The 16,543-nt window shown below is 39.5% G+C and overlaps 1 protein-coding gene across 2 annotated transcripts in view; it reads right to left on the minus strand.

Moving 5' to 3' along the window:
- Positions 1–16,543, minus strand: part of LOC131369540 (gamma-aminobutyric acid receptor subunit alpha-3-like) — a 90,162-nt gene that overhangs the window by 54,419 nt on the left and 19,200 nt on the right. The window contains exons 3-4 of one of the 2 annotated variants that reach the window (XM_058416299.1): positions 3,892–4,010; positions 2,571–2,638 (exon numbers count right to left, since the gene is read on the minus strand). In XM_058416299.1, coding sequence (XP_058272282.1) covers positions 2,571–2,638; positions 3,892–4,010 — 187 coding nt within the window. The remainder of the gene's footprint in view (positions 1–2,570; positions 2,639–3,891; positions 4,011–16,543) is intronic. The other variant, XM_058416300.1, reaches the window with a different exon arrangement.

Consider the following 16,543-nt stretch of genomic DNA (forward strand, 5'->3'; position numbering starts at 1 on the left):
TTAGGAACAAAAAAAATGTGACCTCAAGATTGGAAAGATCCTCGTCTGTCCAGTTTGGGTGAGTCTGTCCCCACTGTAGCCTCAGATTCTCATTCCTGATTGACTGTAGAGGACCCTGATCTGTCTACAGCCGTTGTAGTTCATCTGCCTCTAGTTATGACATGCTTTTCTGCTCACACTGGTTGTAAAAGAGTGGTTACATTTAGAGTCTTCCTGTCAGTTCGAACCATTCTGCTTTGACTTCTCTTTGTGTTTTTTGCATTATCCTGTTGTGTAAATCACAGGAGATCAGCGATTTCACATACATCTGTCACTAACGTCATTGAGATCTAAATTTTTTTAAACAAAAACATTTTTGTAACTATAAATCCTGTCTCTGCATGATTTTATGTGTCGGACTAGAAAATCACATCAATGAGCAAAGGAAACATATGTGGGGTATTTTTGGGGCAGTGTAATCATGTAAAATCCAGGGAAATAGGAAAACACTGACCCTGCTTCTTTTTCTTGAAATAAAGATCTTTTTTAAAAAAATTTCAGTTCTGGCCCACGAGACACAAAACGTCCTGATGTCAGCATTGCCTTTGCTGTACAGCGCACTTTTGAAACGAGTCGAGAATTAGCCGGGCTCTTGGGACGAGTCTCTGACTGGCGCTGCCACCCTCAGCAAGCATGAGGCTCAACATGGCACCTGGGTTAGATTAGACTCGTGTCAATTCAACACTCCAGAGTCATTAGACACAAAGCACGCAAAGAAGGAAGTGTGAGCGTGTGAGAAGGCAGAATGATGCAATAGCTGAAGAGTGCTAACAAAAGAAACAAATAAAAGATGGGGGGGGTTAAAGAAAAGGATTGAAAGCCTGAAAGAAGCAGGAGAGAGCATAGGAGAAAAAATATCAACAGACAAAAAGAACAGAAATAGAGGAGAGTAAAAAAAATAGAAACAAAATATTAGCGTAGTGGAAAATATTAGCATAGTCATAATAACCAATGAGATAACAGCAATAAAAAAAAAGGTAGACACAACAAAAGAAAAACAAAAAAGAAAAACAAAAGAGGAAATGTAAATGAATGATGCAGTAATAACCTACATTCATAAGCCTCCCATTTGGCTTTGTAAATTTAGAAATATTCTTCTACTTAACAACGGAAATGAAGCAATCAGCCACAGATATCAGCACTTAAATACTTGTTACTTGCAATTTTCTCATAATCTTCTTGTCTTACTGTGTAGAATAATGTAATGGCACCACAAGGCTGCACAGACATAATATAATGCTTATGATAAGTACGGAAAAAAACATGTTTTACTCCTCTAGTACCACAGAGATTTGCTAATGGCAACGATTTTTTATTTATCACAACATTAAAAAAAATAAAACATTTGGCTATTCAGATGAATCTGTAATCTAAATAGTTGTGGAGATTATATAACGTAATTCTAATTAGCCTCCTTTTAAATGGTTCTGGAAATACAGTGCACACATACAAACAAATAAATAAATGAAATAAAAAAAAAGAAAAAATCACACATGCCTTATTTTCATCTCAGACACAAAGGCTGATTAATGTTAATGTTAACCTGCCTAATTATTGCTTTGTAATTCAAGTATCATTTTACGCTCCATATAACGTGACAGAGTGTACAGTTTTCCTCTCACCATTAGGTCTCATCCTGAATACAAAGTGCTGCCACACAGCTGCAGTGATTCATCTTGTGTACCAGAGCCAATTGTGTGTATGATTAAGATGCGTACATTTTCTTCGTCCTGCCTTGTTACCAATTAGTTCTCTCTTAAACGATCCTATAACAAAACATCACACTTGTATGTTCACCAGGACTGGGAGAGGGTATAAAAAATATTGACACTATGTCTTTTCAGATGTGCACCGACTTCATTTCAAGGGCAAGTAGAAACATCTCAGTATTCACACAGTGAATGACCACATGCCAAATCTTTTATAGACTAGAATATGTATATATATATATATATATATATATATATATATATATATATATATATATATATATATATATATATATATATATATATATTTATGACCACATGCCAAATCTTTTGTTGGTCCCCCTTGCCCTGCCAAAACAGTCCTGACCCATCGAGGCATGGACTCCACTATCTGGCACCAAGATGTTAGCAGGTATAGGCTCCATGGATTGGACTTATTTGTCCCTTATTTATCCCTCTCCATGTGCATTAATGAGACTCGGCCGCCCATGACCCTGTCGCCGGTTCACCACTGTTCATTGGACCACTTTTGATAGATACTGACCACTGCAGACCGGGAACACCCCACAAGAGCTGCAGTTTTGGAGATGCTCTGATCCAGTCATCTAGCCATCACAATTTGGCCCTTCGTCAAACTTGCTCAAATCCGTACTCTTGCCCATTTTTCCTGCTTCTAACACATCAACTTTGAGGACAAAATGTTGACTTGCTGCCTAATATATCCCACCCACTAACAGGTGCCATGATGAGGAGATCATCAGTGTTATTCACTTCATGCTCATAATGTTATGCCTGATCAGTGTATATAAAAATACATCTTACCATGTCTGTATCTGATACCGGTCCAAAACTGGTGACGTAGATGTTGGTTCGAACTTCAGTCACACTCTCTGATTAAACAGAAAAGAGAAATAAAATATTTAAAAATAAATAAATATAGAAGAATGTTATGGTGTTCTAATTTCTGAAATTTCTCATCACATGAAACGGAGAAGTAATGTATCACAGAAGAAAATCTGAACAATGTTTCTAATGACTGAGTGGGTTGATATCACAGCAGCAGACTAATGAGCAATAGTAAAAACAAAAAAGAAGGAAAAGAAAAGAAAAAAGAAGGAAATGGGAAAAGTGTAAGCTAGTGTTTGCTTTGGTTTAGTTTAATGTTTTTATCATGCCTCATCTGGTAAGATCATTACCATAAAAGGCAGTGCTTAAGAAGGAAACAATGGAGGTAAACGAATCCAAGTATTCACCACTACCACCATTAAAGGGGGGGAGGGAGAAATGAACATTTTATAATATGGAGTGTTACATCCTGGAAGTCAATATCTAACACTTGATTTGTGTGGTATATGAATACATACATACATACATATATATATATATATATATACACTTGGCTAATCAAGTACTATTGGTTAACACTTGATTGGATAACTGCAACAATGAGCACATGATCAGAAAAATTTGCTGATATAGGTGAAAATAGGTCAAAAGAAGGCAACATTAACAGTCATTTCTTTCAAGAATGAAAAACATGTCCTTTATAGACAGACAGACAGACAGACAGACAGACAGACAGACAGACAGACAGACAGACAGACAGACAGACAGACAGACAGACAGATAGATAGATAGATAGATAGATAGATAGATAGATAGATAGATAGATAGATAGATAGATAGATAGATAGATATTCTGATTGTAATTTTAGCGTGTATATGTATAGAACAGTGTCAGACGGGGTTTTGATGGATCTGTGTGCTTTGCTTTTTTTTTTCTCTCCATGAACTCTTAAATCACATAAACAGAAAGCCATAATGATCCATTCTTCAGGGCTTCCTTTGGAGATGTAAGTGAGCTGAAGAGAGTTTTGCCCTATGCTACTTTGTTTCTGCTGCTCATTTTCTCTGCTGTTGTTAATTTACATTAATTGCAGTCATAATAAAATGAATTTAATTGTTTTAAAATGGCAATCTGCTATGGATGTGTCTTTCAGAGACAGAGCTGTGCGGCGATTGCTTGGCAGGGAGTTGATCCACAGTTGGGTCATTAAACCAATCCATCACTGTTCTACTAGTAGGCCACAAAGTGGACAGTGGAGGACATGAAGAAGAATCAGGACACAAATTTGAGGCTGACCTCCGAGACCAGGGCGCAGCCTGTTGTCATAGCCATCTAGCAAACGGTCCAGAATCCGAGTAAAAATGGTGATGTCTCTGCTGTCATCAGGAAGAGGCTCTCTGTGCCCTGCTACAGCCCTGTAGAGTGAGGAGAAGTGTGAGATAAAGTAAAGGTTAGGGGTAACAAGTTTGGCCTGTTAGGGATGATATAAGAGAGGATGAGTCAGGATGAAGCAATATATGAGCGGAAGAAGAGGTAGACAAATGGATACGGTAAAACAAAGGCAAAGGGAGGAAGTTGTGGTGATGTGGACAATAAAGAGAGGAGAACGAAGGGGGAATAACAGCTTGATATAAGTCAGCATCTTTGATCTTTTATATTTTGAACAATTCATGCTATTGTAGTTCCTCCACAGAGCGCCACAGTTACTACAAATCACATAGGATCAACTCTGTGAGTGAAGAAACTGCATCTAACAAGAAGTAGAAGAGCCTGGTGCAACTTTCTCTCACCTCCCAATACAGACAACTCTCTCACTTATCCAACTGTTATATCTCCAGTTAGTGATAACTGTTGATTTGTCCAACCTGGTAACTCACCAAACATTCACAAATTCACCAAAGGTGTGTTAGTATGTGTATGTGGCTGAATGAATGCGTGACAAAATGGACGATGATGAAAGGATGCTGCTCCATCATTAAATACGGTTAAGTACAGCAATCACCATTTTGGGTTTTGGCTACATAAATCTCATGAGTCAAAAATGGTGTCTTAAATATGCAGTCAACCTTCCCTTCCTTAATTATTTTAAATCTGCAGGACAATTAACTCTTGTTGGGGTCACGACTCCCCAGTGAAACAAGAGGTACAATGGAGAATGTGAATGGCAGAGTTGACGACATAATGAGCATCCTCAAATCAAATCAAGGGCTTTTTCAGTACTGACCCTGCACAATTAGTGTAGAAGAATCTGACAACGCACTCATAAATATGCAAGAATTCTAAAATACTAATGAGCTTTCTCTCTCTACAACATGTACTGTTGTAAACATGTACTTCTTACACCAATGACACAATAACTCTTTATTGAAGTTTTGCTATTAAATTACTTAGAAAACCCCCTGTTATTGACATCTGAAAGGAAGGTACAATTAGAAAATTTTCTTTACAATCTTGAAAATCCCAAGTCTGTTGTCATATCTCTCTCATTTGGAATGTCCTTTAATATGAAGTCCAAGCCACAGATTTGTGTGTAATAAATACTGGATATTGTAGTGTCGGAACACTGAAGGGACAAAAGCACAGAGACAATAGAAAACTGCATAATGCAATTCATCACCCGACTCTGGCCAGGCACAGCAGAGTGGGTACAGTGCCACCAGTAGAACTCTGGTAAACGCAATCCAGATGACTGAACTCCACATATCAGTATTAACAAGGCCAGAGTACACAATCACCATCATCCCTCATTCTGGGTCAAGGCCCAGGCTGACTCCAAGGAAACATAAGCCAGAGGTGCTCCAGATTAGGCTTTTCTGCTCCTGCTTTTTCAAATGGAGGTGGACAGGTCTCCACAAATGGAGGTAGATCTCAGAGGCTCTGTAGTCCAAAGGTCCTCCTCTCATCCAGAGCTAAGTACCTGTCAGTATTTAAGGGGAATACACATCAGGCTTTGGTGGGTTATCCACTGCAGCATGCGAGACTGACAGACAGAGGGCCTTAAATCAGCTGAACAATTAGTAGGGAAAATGTGCAAGCTGGAGTCATGTGAACATTTTTTCAATGCTGAATGCAGGTAGAACTGGATCATTACAAGCCCATGGCTCATTTTTTTTGGCTGGTCATTCACAGTGATTATACACTGTGATCTTATCGTGAATTAATACTGAAACCTCCAGTCACATGTCGATTTACATCCATACCACCTTGCTTTGGAGGAGAAAATCGTGAAGCAGTTATCACCTCACAGGCAGGAATACCCGAAAGAGATGCTAACCAATCAAAACATCATTTGTCATCATTTATGTACACTACGCGATACTTTACAAAATGCAGAAAATTTAAGTGATCTGAACCACTGTGTGGTCCATATTAACGTCTATTATTTTCGACCTCCACGGGGTTTCTCCGAAACTTTCAGTTTTCCTGTGTTCTCTCTTCTGTCCAGTCTCACTGACCTCATTGTGCAGAACGCAGCCCCTGAGGCCTTTAAGTAAGGTAGAGACAGCTCCAGGTGTGGGTCCTTCAGTTGAAAAGCTGCACTTTTGTTTATTTTAATTTACATTACTGCATGCTGACTTTGCCAAGGGGTATGTGTACCAGTAAATGCATACACAACCCAGGTCTGCTGAGTGACATGCAGCTGCTGAGACTGAGATTTCTTGAGATGACCTCATACATTTTATAAGGTAATGTTACTCAAAAAGTTAATCTCCCTCACATGTCACTGTTATTGGGTCTTGTTCCCGAGCAAGGGGCAATTAATACATAATGAAAATTGTCTTTACGACAATGAGGAGGAGTATTGAGTCGAGGCCAGGCAAGTTGATACACACTTAATTAGCTGGCAATTTGTTGTTTTGCAACACATCCAGCATAAGAGGGAGCATAAGATCATTTGAAACCCTTCATTTCCTCTGGTTCACTAGGCAGTGGCCAATCAATGCTGTCTCTCAGCAAAAACGCCTAGTGATTTTAATAAATAGTCAAACATGTACGCCTCTCCCCTGACAAGGACACGCGCAATATGACTTCTTACACTTGTGTGTGGGGGAGATAATGTGCCCAGAGCCAAGGAAACCACAACAAGTGGGACAATAGGAGCTACTGTCAGTTTGACTGTGAAGACAGACGCCATGGCATGTCCCTCTGTGAACTGACATTTCCATTATCATATTTGAGTTAATTAAAGCTTGGTGCATTTTTTGGTGGTTCTTGTCTTTTGAATTACGCAGCACTGCTAACAAAATAGGGTGTTTATTAGCAGGATTTCTACTACGTTTATGTAATACCACCACTGAGAACAGTGAAACATTTATAGTCTACAGAAACATTTCCATAAGGACCATGGTGAACCACAAGGACAAGTAAGAGGACAAGTAAGAAAGACCTGATTCTGTGCTGCCACTGAATCATCACGACGACATCATTACAACCAATAAGGTATGACAAATTCTTGACTAGCTTCCTCAACAGATCTTATCATATTGTACCACAAATCAGTCAAGTTTATGCTTAAAATTGTTTTATTTAAAATATCCCATATTTGTTGTCCTCTCAGTGTCCCCGATTGGTTTTGCTAAATTGGCCCTAGGTGTGAATGTGTGTGATTGAATGTACATGATGTATATGACTAACCAGGATTGGCTTGCATTTAGATTCACGGTTTCAACCTTAAAGAGTTGTGCCTTTGTTCATTAAACCTGATGAAGAAGTTAGATCTGCCAGGGCCTCTTAGTGAGAAATTAAATACTTTATGTCACAGCAGTCTACAATATATCACCAAAAAAAGAAAAAAGAGCAAACCACCATAATCGATATTTAGGCCACCTAAAGAGTGGATTGGGATCCCTGTGGGGACCCAGTCAATTCTGAAATACTGCAGTGAACATAAAAAAGCTGTGCACTGCCAGACATGAGACATATGTGTCCCCATCTGGTTTCATGTGAGGTGTGTCAAGGCATTGGGTTTTTGCTTCATTCCGTGGCTGAGGCACTAAAGGACGGCGGGCCGTAGCGGCAGCTGTTTCATTCCTCTTCATTACCACCACATCACCACTGCAAATAAAAAATTGACTTTCTCCCCCCTCCCCACCTCAAACCCTCTCAACGTCTTCTCTCACAGTCTCTTCAGTGATATCCTTGAAGGAAGCACTCTGTGAATTTCTCTCTCTAGCATTCCAGCCTTTTCCCCTCATCATCTTCTTTCTCATCCTGTGCCCTTCACATCCATCTATTATTCCTAATCTCTATGTCAATGACTTATAGGGACAAAAAAATGTATTCTGAAGACAGAACAATGACTCAAAACCACCCAGTTTCATTTCATACATATATAACCGTAATCTTCCCAAAGAGTGAACCTCAGCAGAAAACAATCTGCTGAAGTCTAATTGCGCTCCAATTAAATCTTGAATATTGAAATGCATTTGCATAAGTGGCCTGGGGATAGAAAACAGTCAGAAAACATGCAAAACAGAATTATTATCTGACCACTGATAAAGATGGAGAACAAAACAAATATAAATTACATTCACAACAATATCAGTTACAAATAAAAATACATCCTTTTTGGAAATGTTGACATTCTGTAAAGAACAGCTTCTATTTCAAGCATTCTTTCAGTATCTGTCCCACCAGAAGCAATGTTAAATTTTCCCTGGCAGACTTGACATCTATGTGAAATTAGTCTAAAACCTCTTTAACCTCTTCAGCACCATCTCTCTGAAGATGAGCACAAGAGTAGAGTTAGCTAAACTACATTCATATTTTATGTTTGGCTGAAATGAGACCAGATAAAACTGAGCAGTTGAGGGTTAAGGACGTTGATTAAGGGCCCAATCATGCTCAGAGACGCTGTCATTTTAAGTCCCAACCTTCCAATAGTTCTCAGTTCACAGAGCAAGCGGTCACCGAACTCCAGTACCACCTCATCTCTCAAGAGAATTTCATCTGAATTTCATCTGCTCATAGCTAGTACTTCGCCAGGTAGCCACCACAGTCCACTGTGCTACAAAGAAAGCATTTGGACATTGGACTCTTCCCTCAACGTTGAAAAGGGCAAGGCGAAGGAAATGTAGTCTCTCATTGTCATACAACGAACTGTATGCGTAGTGCCATCTCAAATTCAGTGCTTAGTTTTATCATATTTGCAATTAAAATGCAAACCAGGAGCCAAGTCCACATCTCTGCAGCTTTGCGATTGTAGTGATCTAAAATCCCACACCAGTCTTTAACTCCTGTATATTGGTGTTAAGCGCAGCTCTATCAGGCTGATCAGTGTTGTAGCTCTGCTCTGATCTGCTGAGTACACAACTGCTGCGACATGCCGAGGGATTTAGCTCACAAAGTTACAGTCACTTCCAATGCTGCTATAGCAATCTGGATCTGATAATGCCTGTGATATGAAACTATCCGCACGGGCTCAATCTGGGGCTGGATACCAGCTGCATACCATAATGTGCAGTATGTTACCAGAAAAAAAAAGTTAGGGGAACAAATAAATAATGCAGATTAAGTGTTAAAATAAGTAGGTCATGAAGACTAGACACTATTAAACCATGATTTTTAAGACGCCCTTTTTTGAAATTCACTATATTTCACACTCTCAGAAAGGGTGGATGAGAGAGAGCACTCAGTTCGGGGTTGTAAATTGGTATCGACTTCTCAATATTTAGGGCACAATATGAGATAATCATTGAAAGAACAACCTTGTTAAGCTCCAATGAACTATTTTTTTTTATATTGTTTTACAGAGTATCTGCTGCTTTACTTTAGCATCCCCTACTGAGATATTTGCCCCAAGGCATTGCATCAGCAAACATGAAATGATTTTTGCAACCTTTCTAATCTAAAAAAAAAAAAAAAAAAAAAAATCAAGCCCAAACACAGCAGAATGAAGTTAATTTAGATATATCCTACTGGAGACTTCATTTTCTGAGACCAGAAGGCTATGAAGGTAATTATTTTATGGCTGGATGCTCAATACATCAATACATAAAAAACACGAGGTTTGTTTTTGATCCTTAAAACATTAAAGGTTGCTCTGTCTTTGTATGATATTCACTGCATTCAGCTTCATAATTATTATGCAGGACGTGTGTACAGCTATAGCACTGCTGCTTGCACACTGACTGAGCTCTGAATCTCGTGCTTCTAAAAGGTTACAGCAGATAAACTTATTTTCTAATTCAATGAGCTCATCTCTGTTTTATCATACACTGCACAAACATCTTAAATAGGTACATTTATCAAATTTATCTCATTATAAGATTAACATAAAACTGGTGTAAATGTTCGAGTCCACACCCACGACCGATTCCGGGCTCGCTTGGGGGCGGGGCTCATAATCATAGGTATGCTTTCATACAAGGATTCCTTATGAACCGTGACTTGATTGCACAATTCCATATGCCACATTTGTAAATGGAGATTTGCAAAATGATAGGAATCAGTTTCTTGATTTACTTGTCATTTTCCTTGGCATTTGATCATACAGAAATCGTTCAAGCTTGCAGCCGTTCTCATCACTAGACATTTGTTTTCTGTAATGCTCTCAGTGCATTTTTGCACAGATTTGGGATGAACTGCACCACAGGCCTTATCGCCCAACGTCAGTGTCTGATCTCAATAATGCTCCTGTGGCTGAATGAACACAAATCCCCACAGCCATGCTCCAGCATCTACTGGAAAGCCTTCCCATAAGAGTGGAGCTTACTATAACAAGGAAAGACTAAATCTGGAATAAGATGTTCAACAAGCACCGCAAACATTTGGCATTTACTGTGCAAAATGGTAGTTATGCATGGAACTGAGGTTCTATGAACCCTAGATAATCACATGGTTTTGCTGTCATTCAAAACCGGCAGAAAGTCTGTGAGAAGTTTTCAGAGAAAGATAGCGACTGATGACAGACAAAGGAATTGATAAATCAGTGTTTTTTCCTTGTTATTTAAGAGAAACAATTCTGAAGTTGTTACAGAATTACATGATAGGTAGGCTGCCTTGTTTTTTTTTGTGCTTTTTAATACGGATATAGGTTCATACAGTAGTTACTACAATTTGTGTAAGCCTATTCAGTGTGGCATTCAACCTGAGAGTGTTTTGTTCTTGTTTCTTTTTTAGTGGACAGATAACTAAGCCTGCACCTGCTCAGTCAGTGCCATCCTGGCTCGACTGATAACACAGTGTGTTTTCTTCTTCATCACCATTCTGCAACTCAGAAAGCAAGACTGTATAAACTCAGAGTACTCTGGAGCACACCATGAGAAATCCTTCTGAAATTATGCACAGACACAAACAATGAGTATCCAGTAGCCAGTAGTTTCTGGCTCAATCAGGCCTGCGACTTGCGAATAATAGGTCTGGCAAGTATTAAAATTAATCGCTAGGAATATGATAATATAAATCAAGGCACAAATACTGAAATCTCACTCATGTCTACTATTGATAAATGCTAGCTAGTTTCCCAGCCTGCTAACTAACTTAATTTTGTTAGTGATTTTAAAACCCTTGGTGTTTTGGTATGTATTTCTGCCACAATATGCTCTGGCCCCTAAGCCTAATGCAGCTTAGAGCAGGCTATGGTAACTATGGGATGTTCAAGTGGTGCTCCAATAAATGTTTAGCCGTAGAAGAGGCCTAGTTAATCAGAGCTAAACTAACCAAACAGATCAACTGAATGTACAGCTGGCACCTTTGATCTGAAGTAGGGACTATTAGGGATATTAGAAGACCTCCCAGATATAGGTTCTCCAACCTCAATAAATTGGCAAAGGAGGTGACACCGCAGTTTTTTATAATCATATTCTACACAGAATTTCATCCATCCATCCATTGTCTATACCTGATTTATTCCTAATTAGGTTCACGGGGATCTGCTGGAGCCTATCCCAGCACACATTGGGCGAAAGTCAGGGGTACATCCCGGACAGGTCGCCAGTCCATCGCAGGGCCACATATAGACAGACAACCACACACATACACTCACTCCTATGGGCAATTTGGAATGACCAATCCACCTAACAAGGTTTTGGACCGTGGGAGGAAACCGGAGTACCCCCACGCAGGCACAGGAGGAACATGCTTCTTGCTGTGACGTAACAGTGTTAACCACTAAGCCACCGTGCTGCCCTACACAGAATTCCATGATATTAATTTATGTTTGTTATGTATGTTATGTTAATATTATGTATATAATTATACCCTATACAATATTTTGTTCTAGACCTGTCCTGTTCCTAGACCACCTGTTCTACAGACCTTTATTTCAAATCTAGTTGGTAGAATAAGCAGCATTTGTAAGGAGACAAATTCTGAGAGCATGCTGACCTACTGTCAGCATACAAAGAAGAAAACCCAGAATCGAGTGTTCAGAACCTGCTTCGGGGGGGGAAGCAGCACTCTGCTGTGCTTTATGCATCATGTTATTTTCGAACAACACTGAGTTGTGTTGTGTATTTTTCCTTACTTTTCACAGACCTCTTTTATTTGTGTTGCATATTATAAATTTGTATTGACCGTGGCATGGCTGTTGGTGACAAACGGGCTGTTCTGAGTATTTTGGAAGTGGTCTAGCCTCAAGAGTTCACACAGAATGGTGCAAAAAACAAAAACCATCCAGTGGAAACATCCATTCTGTAAACATAATGCATCTTGCTGCTCACTACAAAGTCTTCTGAAATTAGATTTTCTGAAATGACAGCACACTGAATTTGTCTTTTAAACTAATGAGTTTTTTAGATGTTTTATTTATCACAGTAGCTTTATGACTGCATTTCTAACTAATACTATAATATTTGATCTGAAGAACAGAGAACAGACTATTGATCTGTCCTGAGATGCAACAGCAGAAAGGGCTGCATATTATGCAACCTTCTTTTCAAAGCATACTGACAGTATGCAGTATAAAAAGAAGAAAAAAATCTTGTCAGAGTTGATTGGAGAAGCAAAAAGCGACTAGAATTAAAATGTACTTTAAACAGAGTGACTGTTCTAAAAACTTGTGATTTTCCCTTGGTGCAATTAAGAGGCAAATCAGTAGGGAGGATTAAAACATCCAAAGCTGAAATTCCAATCTTGACAGGTCCTCCTTGGCTCCACTGAACATTTACACAGCTCTGAGAGAGCTTAGGAGAATATGTACAATGAATGAAACACACTATTTTAATAATGCATTGAAATTAAAAAGGGTCATTTGCATGATAAATATAGCCTAAGTCGTTGATAGAATTAGATAATGAAGAATATTTCCATCCCATTTTTGATTTTCTGGTATGGTGGGAGGGGGATCTGGAGTCTGACTCATTCTTGTTTAATGGAAGGGCTCAGAAATTGCATGGCCATATGAGTTTTTCATATTGAGTTCTCAGTATTTGGCCTGCAGTGTGCCCCCTGTAGAGTCAGGGGAGAGCATAATCAGACCCCGCTCCCCTAGCGGCCCACTGGAACTATTAGCGAATTAGGGGGTCTGAAGTCGACAGTGCTATTACTCAGCTAGTAAGGATAGTGCTGCTGTGGGTTCTGTCACAAAAAATATGAGGTGATTAACAGGGTAATCTCTGCAGAGGGGTCATATATCACAACATAATCATGATAGAGATGGAAATGATGTATTGAAGTCCCTGCATTTTCACTGCCACAGAGATAAAGAATCTCAGTGCGAGGAAAGCAGTGAGGTGGGTGGCATGCATGTTCAACTAATGCATGTTGGCTAGGCTTGTGTGATGTAAGATTTAATCATCTCACACAATTTTACATTGTCATGATATCTAGTGATGTTTATCTCATCATATTATATGACCATACCTGCCAGCCTTTATGAATTGTAAAGTGTGACTTTGTGTATTCCAACTAGTTTTGGGGAGAATGCACCCATTTCTTTCTATATTTGTTTGTTTATTCTGTAGATACGGTGAACCTGCAGTACATTTCCACCTGTAAATCCACCATCCGGAGTAAGCAGTAAGCAGTTCCCAGCTACACAGCTCATTACATTATTACACACTCCCTTCCACCTCTCTCCTTAAATCAATATTAAACAAGCCTGTTGTAGGCTTGGCTCATTATATTTATAATACCTATGCATTGCTTTTGCCTGTCACCGTACTCACCTTACTACATACAACCCTGTAACCCATAAACCATGACAGCATTGTGCTAACTGTCAAGAGACTGCTATTTGTTGCCTAGGTCACCGTGCCACTGATGTCTGGGATTAGGAGTAGTAGTGGAGGGGTAGTAAAGGAGAGAAGTCAATGAGCAATCTATATGACAGGATGGCAGGAGTGGAGGGGCACTCTCCCCTTCGTCACCATTGATTTTTTGTCACTTTATCCAGGGGTGCTGAGACTGATCCCAAACAAAACAGACAACGAAAGCGGCTCAAGCTGTCCATGCTTATTAACCTGAGATTGTGCTTTAAAGGGTGGAGATAATGAGTGTGTGTGTGTGGGAGAGAGAGGTATCAGGCACTGGTAAGCAGGTGCATTCATATGTAAAAGATGGATTGTGGAGACGAATTGTTTAATCAAGCTGTGATATTGGCAAGCAAGTGTCCCCTGAGAGATTGTAATGACTAATACAAGGGATTTGTCTCGGGACAACTTTATCCATTAGCAAAGCCTCCTGCCTGCATTGTAGAGATGAAGATATTAGTGGACGTAGAAAAACAGGCAGCTCTTGTAGATGTTTGTGGGATGTTTGAGAAACTTTTCTGCTCGTGCTCTTACTTTTCTTCGACAGAACTTAAATATCCACTCTACATAAAGGGTACCTTAATAAAGCACAAGATTAAGAAGAAAGCAACACAAGTGAAGTCTGATGATACTTTGTGCTGGCGTCGAGGTTCTTGGCAGGGTCGGCGTGCACGAGTCAGCCTTCTTTGCCTTCATAGTGATTGAGGTCACCTTGTTAGCATGCACAGTGAGCCAACTGTGTTGTTTTTTCTGCCTCCAGAAAACATTAATTCCATGGCTCCGCAATCAATGAGGAAGTGTCAGTAGTCATTTAGACACGTTCGGACGATGTACTCACAGAGGAACACGGCTCCCGAGGCTTTAATGCCAGTACCTTTGAAGCATGGAATGCCAAGCACACGGTGCAAGGGGTGAAGGGATTTGTGGTGAAGGTTGTTATTATCTCATCTCTATCAGCATCTTTGAAATGTCAGCTGGCCGTGATGGAGATGAGGTGTGAGTGGAGAGTTGAGGAAGGACACTGAAGTGGGCTAGCACTCAAACTTTATTATGCTTATTAATCTAAGGAACACACATTCACAGAGAGAAACACAATGCCATCCAAATAAGGCTGATTAAGTCTAATCTCCTCCAAGCCATGGTGGAATGTGTTTTTCTCCCTTCACAAACAAAAAAGGAGTAACATTAATGCCAGCTGCCTTGTAGCAAATTCTCCACATTTGCTACCCCCATTTTCAGGATGTGTGCACATAACTGCATTAAGGGAAAATCGTTTAAAATATTGGTCTATACTCGTGCATGAAATTAAACTTACCTTAAAAGGCGCTGAGCAGTGCAAGGATCAGGAGGAATTTTATTTATTATTTTTTATCCATTTTCTCCTTAATTTGCTCACCCTCCAGACAGCTCTCCCCTGATATACTACAACTACCAACATGTTGTTGCCATACACCAAGAGAACATGGCCGGTTTTGCTCCGAGACTCCAGGCCATGGTTGGCTCGATGGACGGTTTTTCTCTGGGGTTTTTCGCTCTGATATATTCTTTTAAATTGGAACACCTTCAGTTTAGTAGAAATGGGTCAGCTTAATAAGGAATATTTTGTTCCTGTACTTAAAAGATATAAAAAATATATTTCATAAGGACTAACACTAAGTTCAACAGCACTTTTTTTAATCATCTTGGATGTTCTTTTGTTTTGGCTGTTTTTGTTTTAATTATTTGCAAGGGAATAATGAGCCCATGTTTTTAAGTGAACCGCTTACAAAAGGAAAAACACAACATGTTTACCCAGATTAATCCAATAATGAAACTTTTCTTGTTTTCAACTTCAGGAAAGAAATCAGGGCAGTTAAGGCTCAACGGTTAAGGCTCTGTGTTACTGATAAGGAGTTTAAGCCCCAGCAACGCCACACAGCCACTGTTAGGGCCTTGATCACGGCCCTCAACCCTCTCTGCTCCAGGCAAGCTGTACCATGGCTTATCCTGCACTCTGACCCGCAAAAATATTTTTGACTATGTTGTATATGTGACAAATAAAAGATTATTCTGCCTTAAGTCTCTCATTATCACAGTTACCACAGTGACAATAGAACACTGCACCATTTGCAGCATTTTTTTTTAGACAAAGCTCCTTTGAAAATGAGATGAGAACTGTGTGAGGAGAATCGTTCTGTTATGTGACACTGAATAAAATTCACGATGTCGTGTCCTCTCCCTGCTGACATGTTAACATGGTTCAACCACCTCATAAATATTACCTGTGTAGATCACTAAAGAGAAGGGGTCCTAATGTTTGTGTCATTCTTTTTTCTCTTCTTCTTTCTGCCATTCTATCTCACAGTCTAATACGCAGATTCAAATAAATGCATATTTATGGAAGATACCGTATGTAAAGAAGCCATAAGAGATCTGAGATAAAGAGACCTGCAGCAGTTACTCACACCACATCCTGTGAAGGGCAGAAAAGATTTTCAAACTGCCATATTTTGGTTTCTTTCTAAGATGCCTGAAACCAGTTTTTGTGTAGGATGAAGCAAGCGACAAATTATAACTTACAGCACCTAATTTACTACTGTATATGATTTAGATTTGTTTAAGATGCATTTAAAATGAATTCACATATTTGCCTGTGAAGAAAGTGTGAAAATGGGATGTTTGGTACACCCAGGCTTCCTATGTGCTGTGTTAGCAGATACACAAACTTTGCTAGCTACCTATACTCACTGTCACCATCATATACCTAAATATCTGTA

The sequence above is a fragment of the Hemibagrus wyckioides genome, linkage group LG18 (genome assembly GCF_019097595.1).
Source record: "Hemibagrus wyckioides isolate EC202008001 linkage group LG18, SWU_Hwy_1.0, whole genome shotgun sequence".
Classification (NCBI taxonomy): Eukaryota; Metazoa; Chordata; class Actinopteri; order Siluriformes; family Bagridae; genus Hemibagrus; species Hemibagrus wyckioides.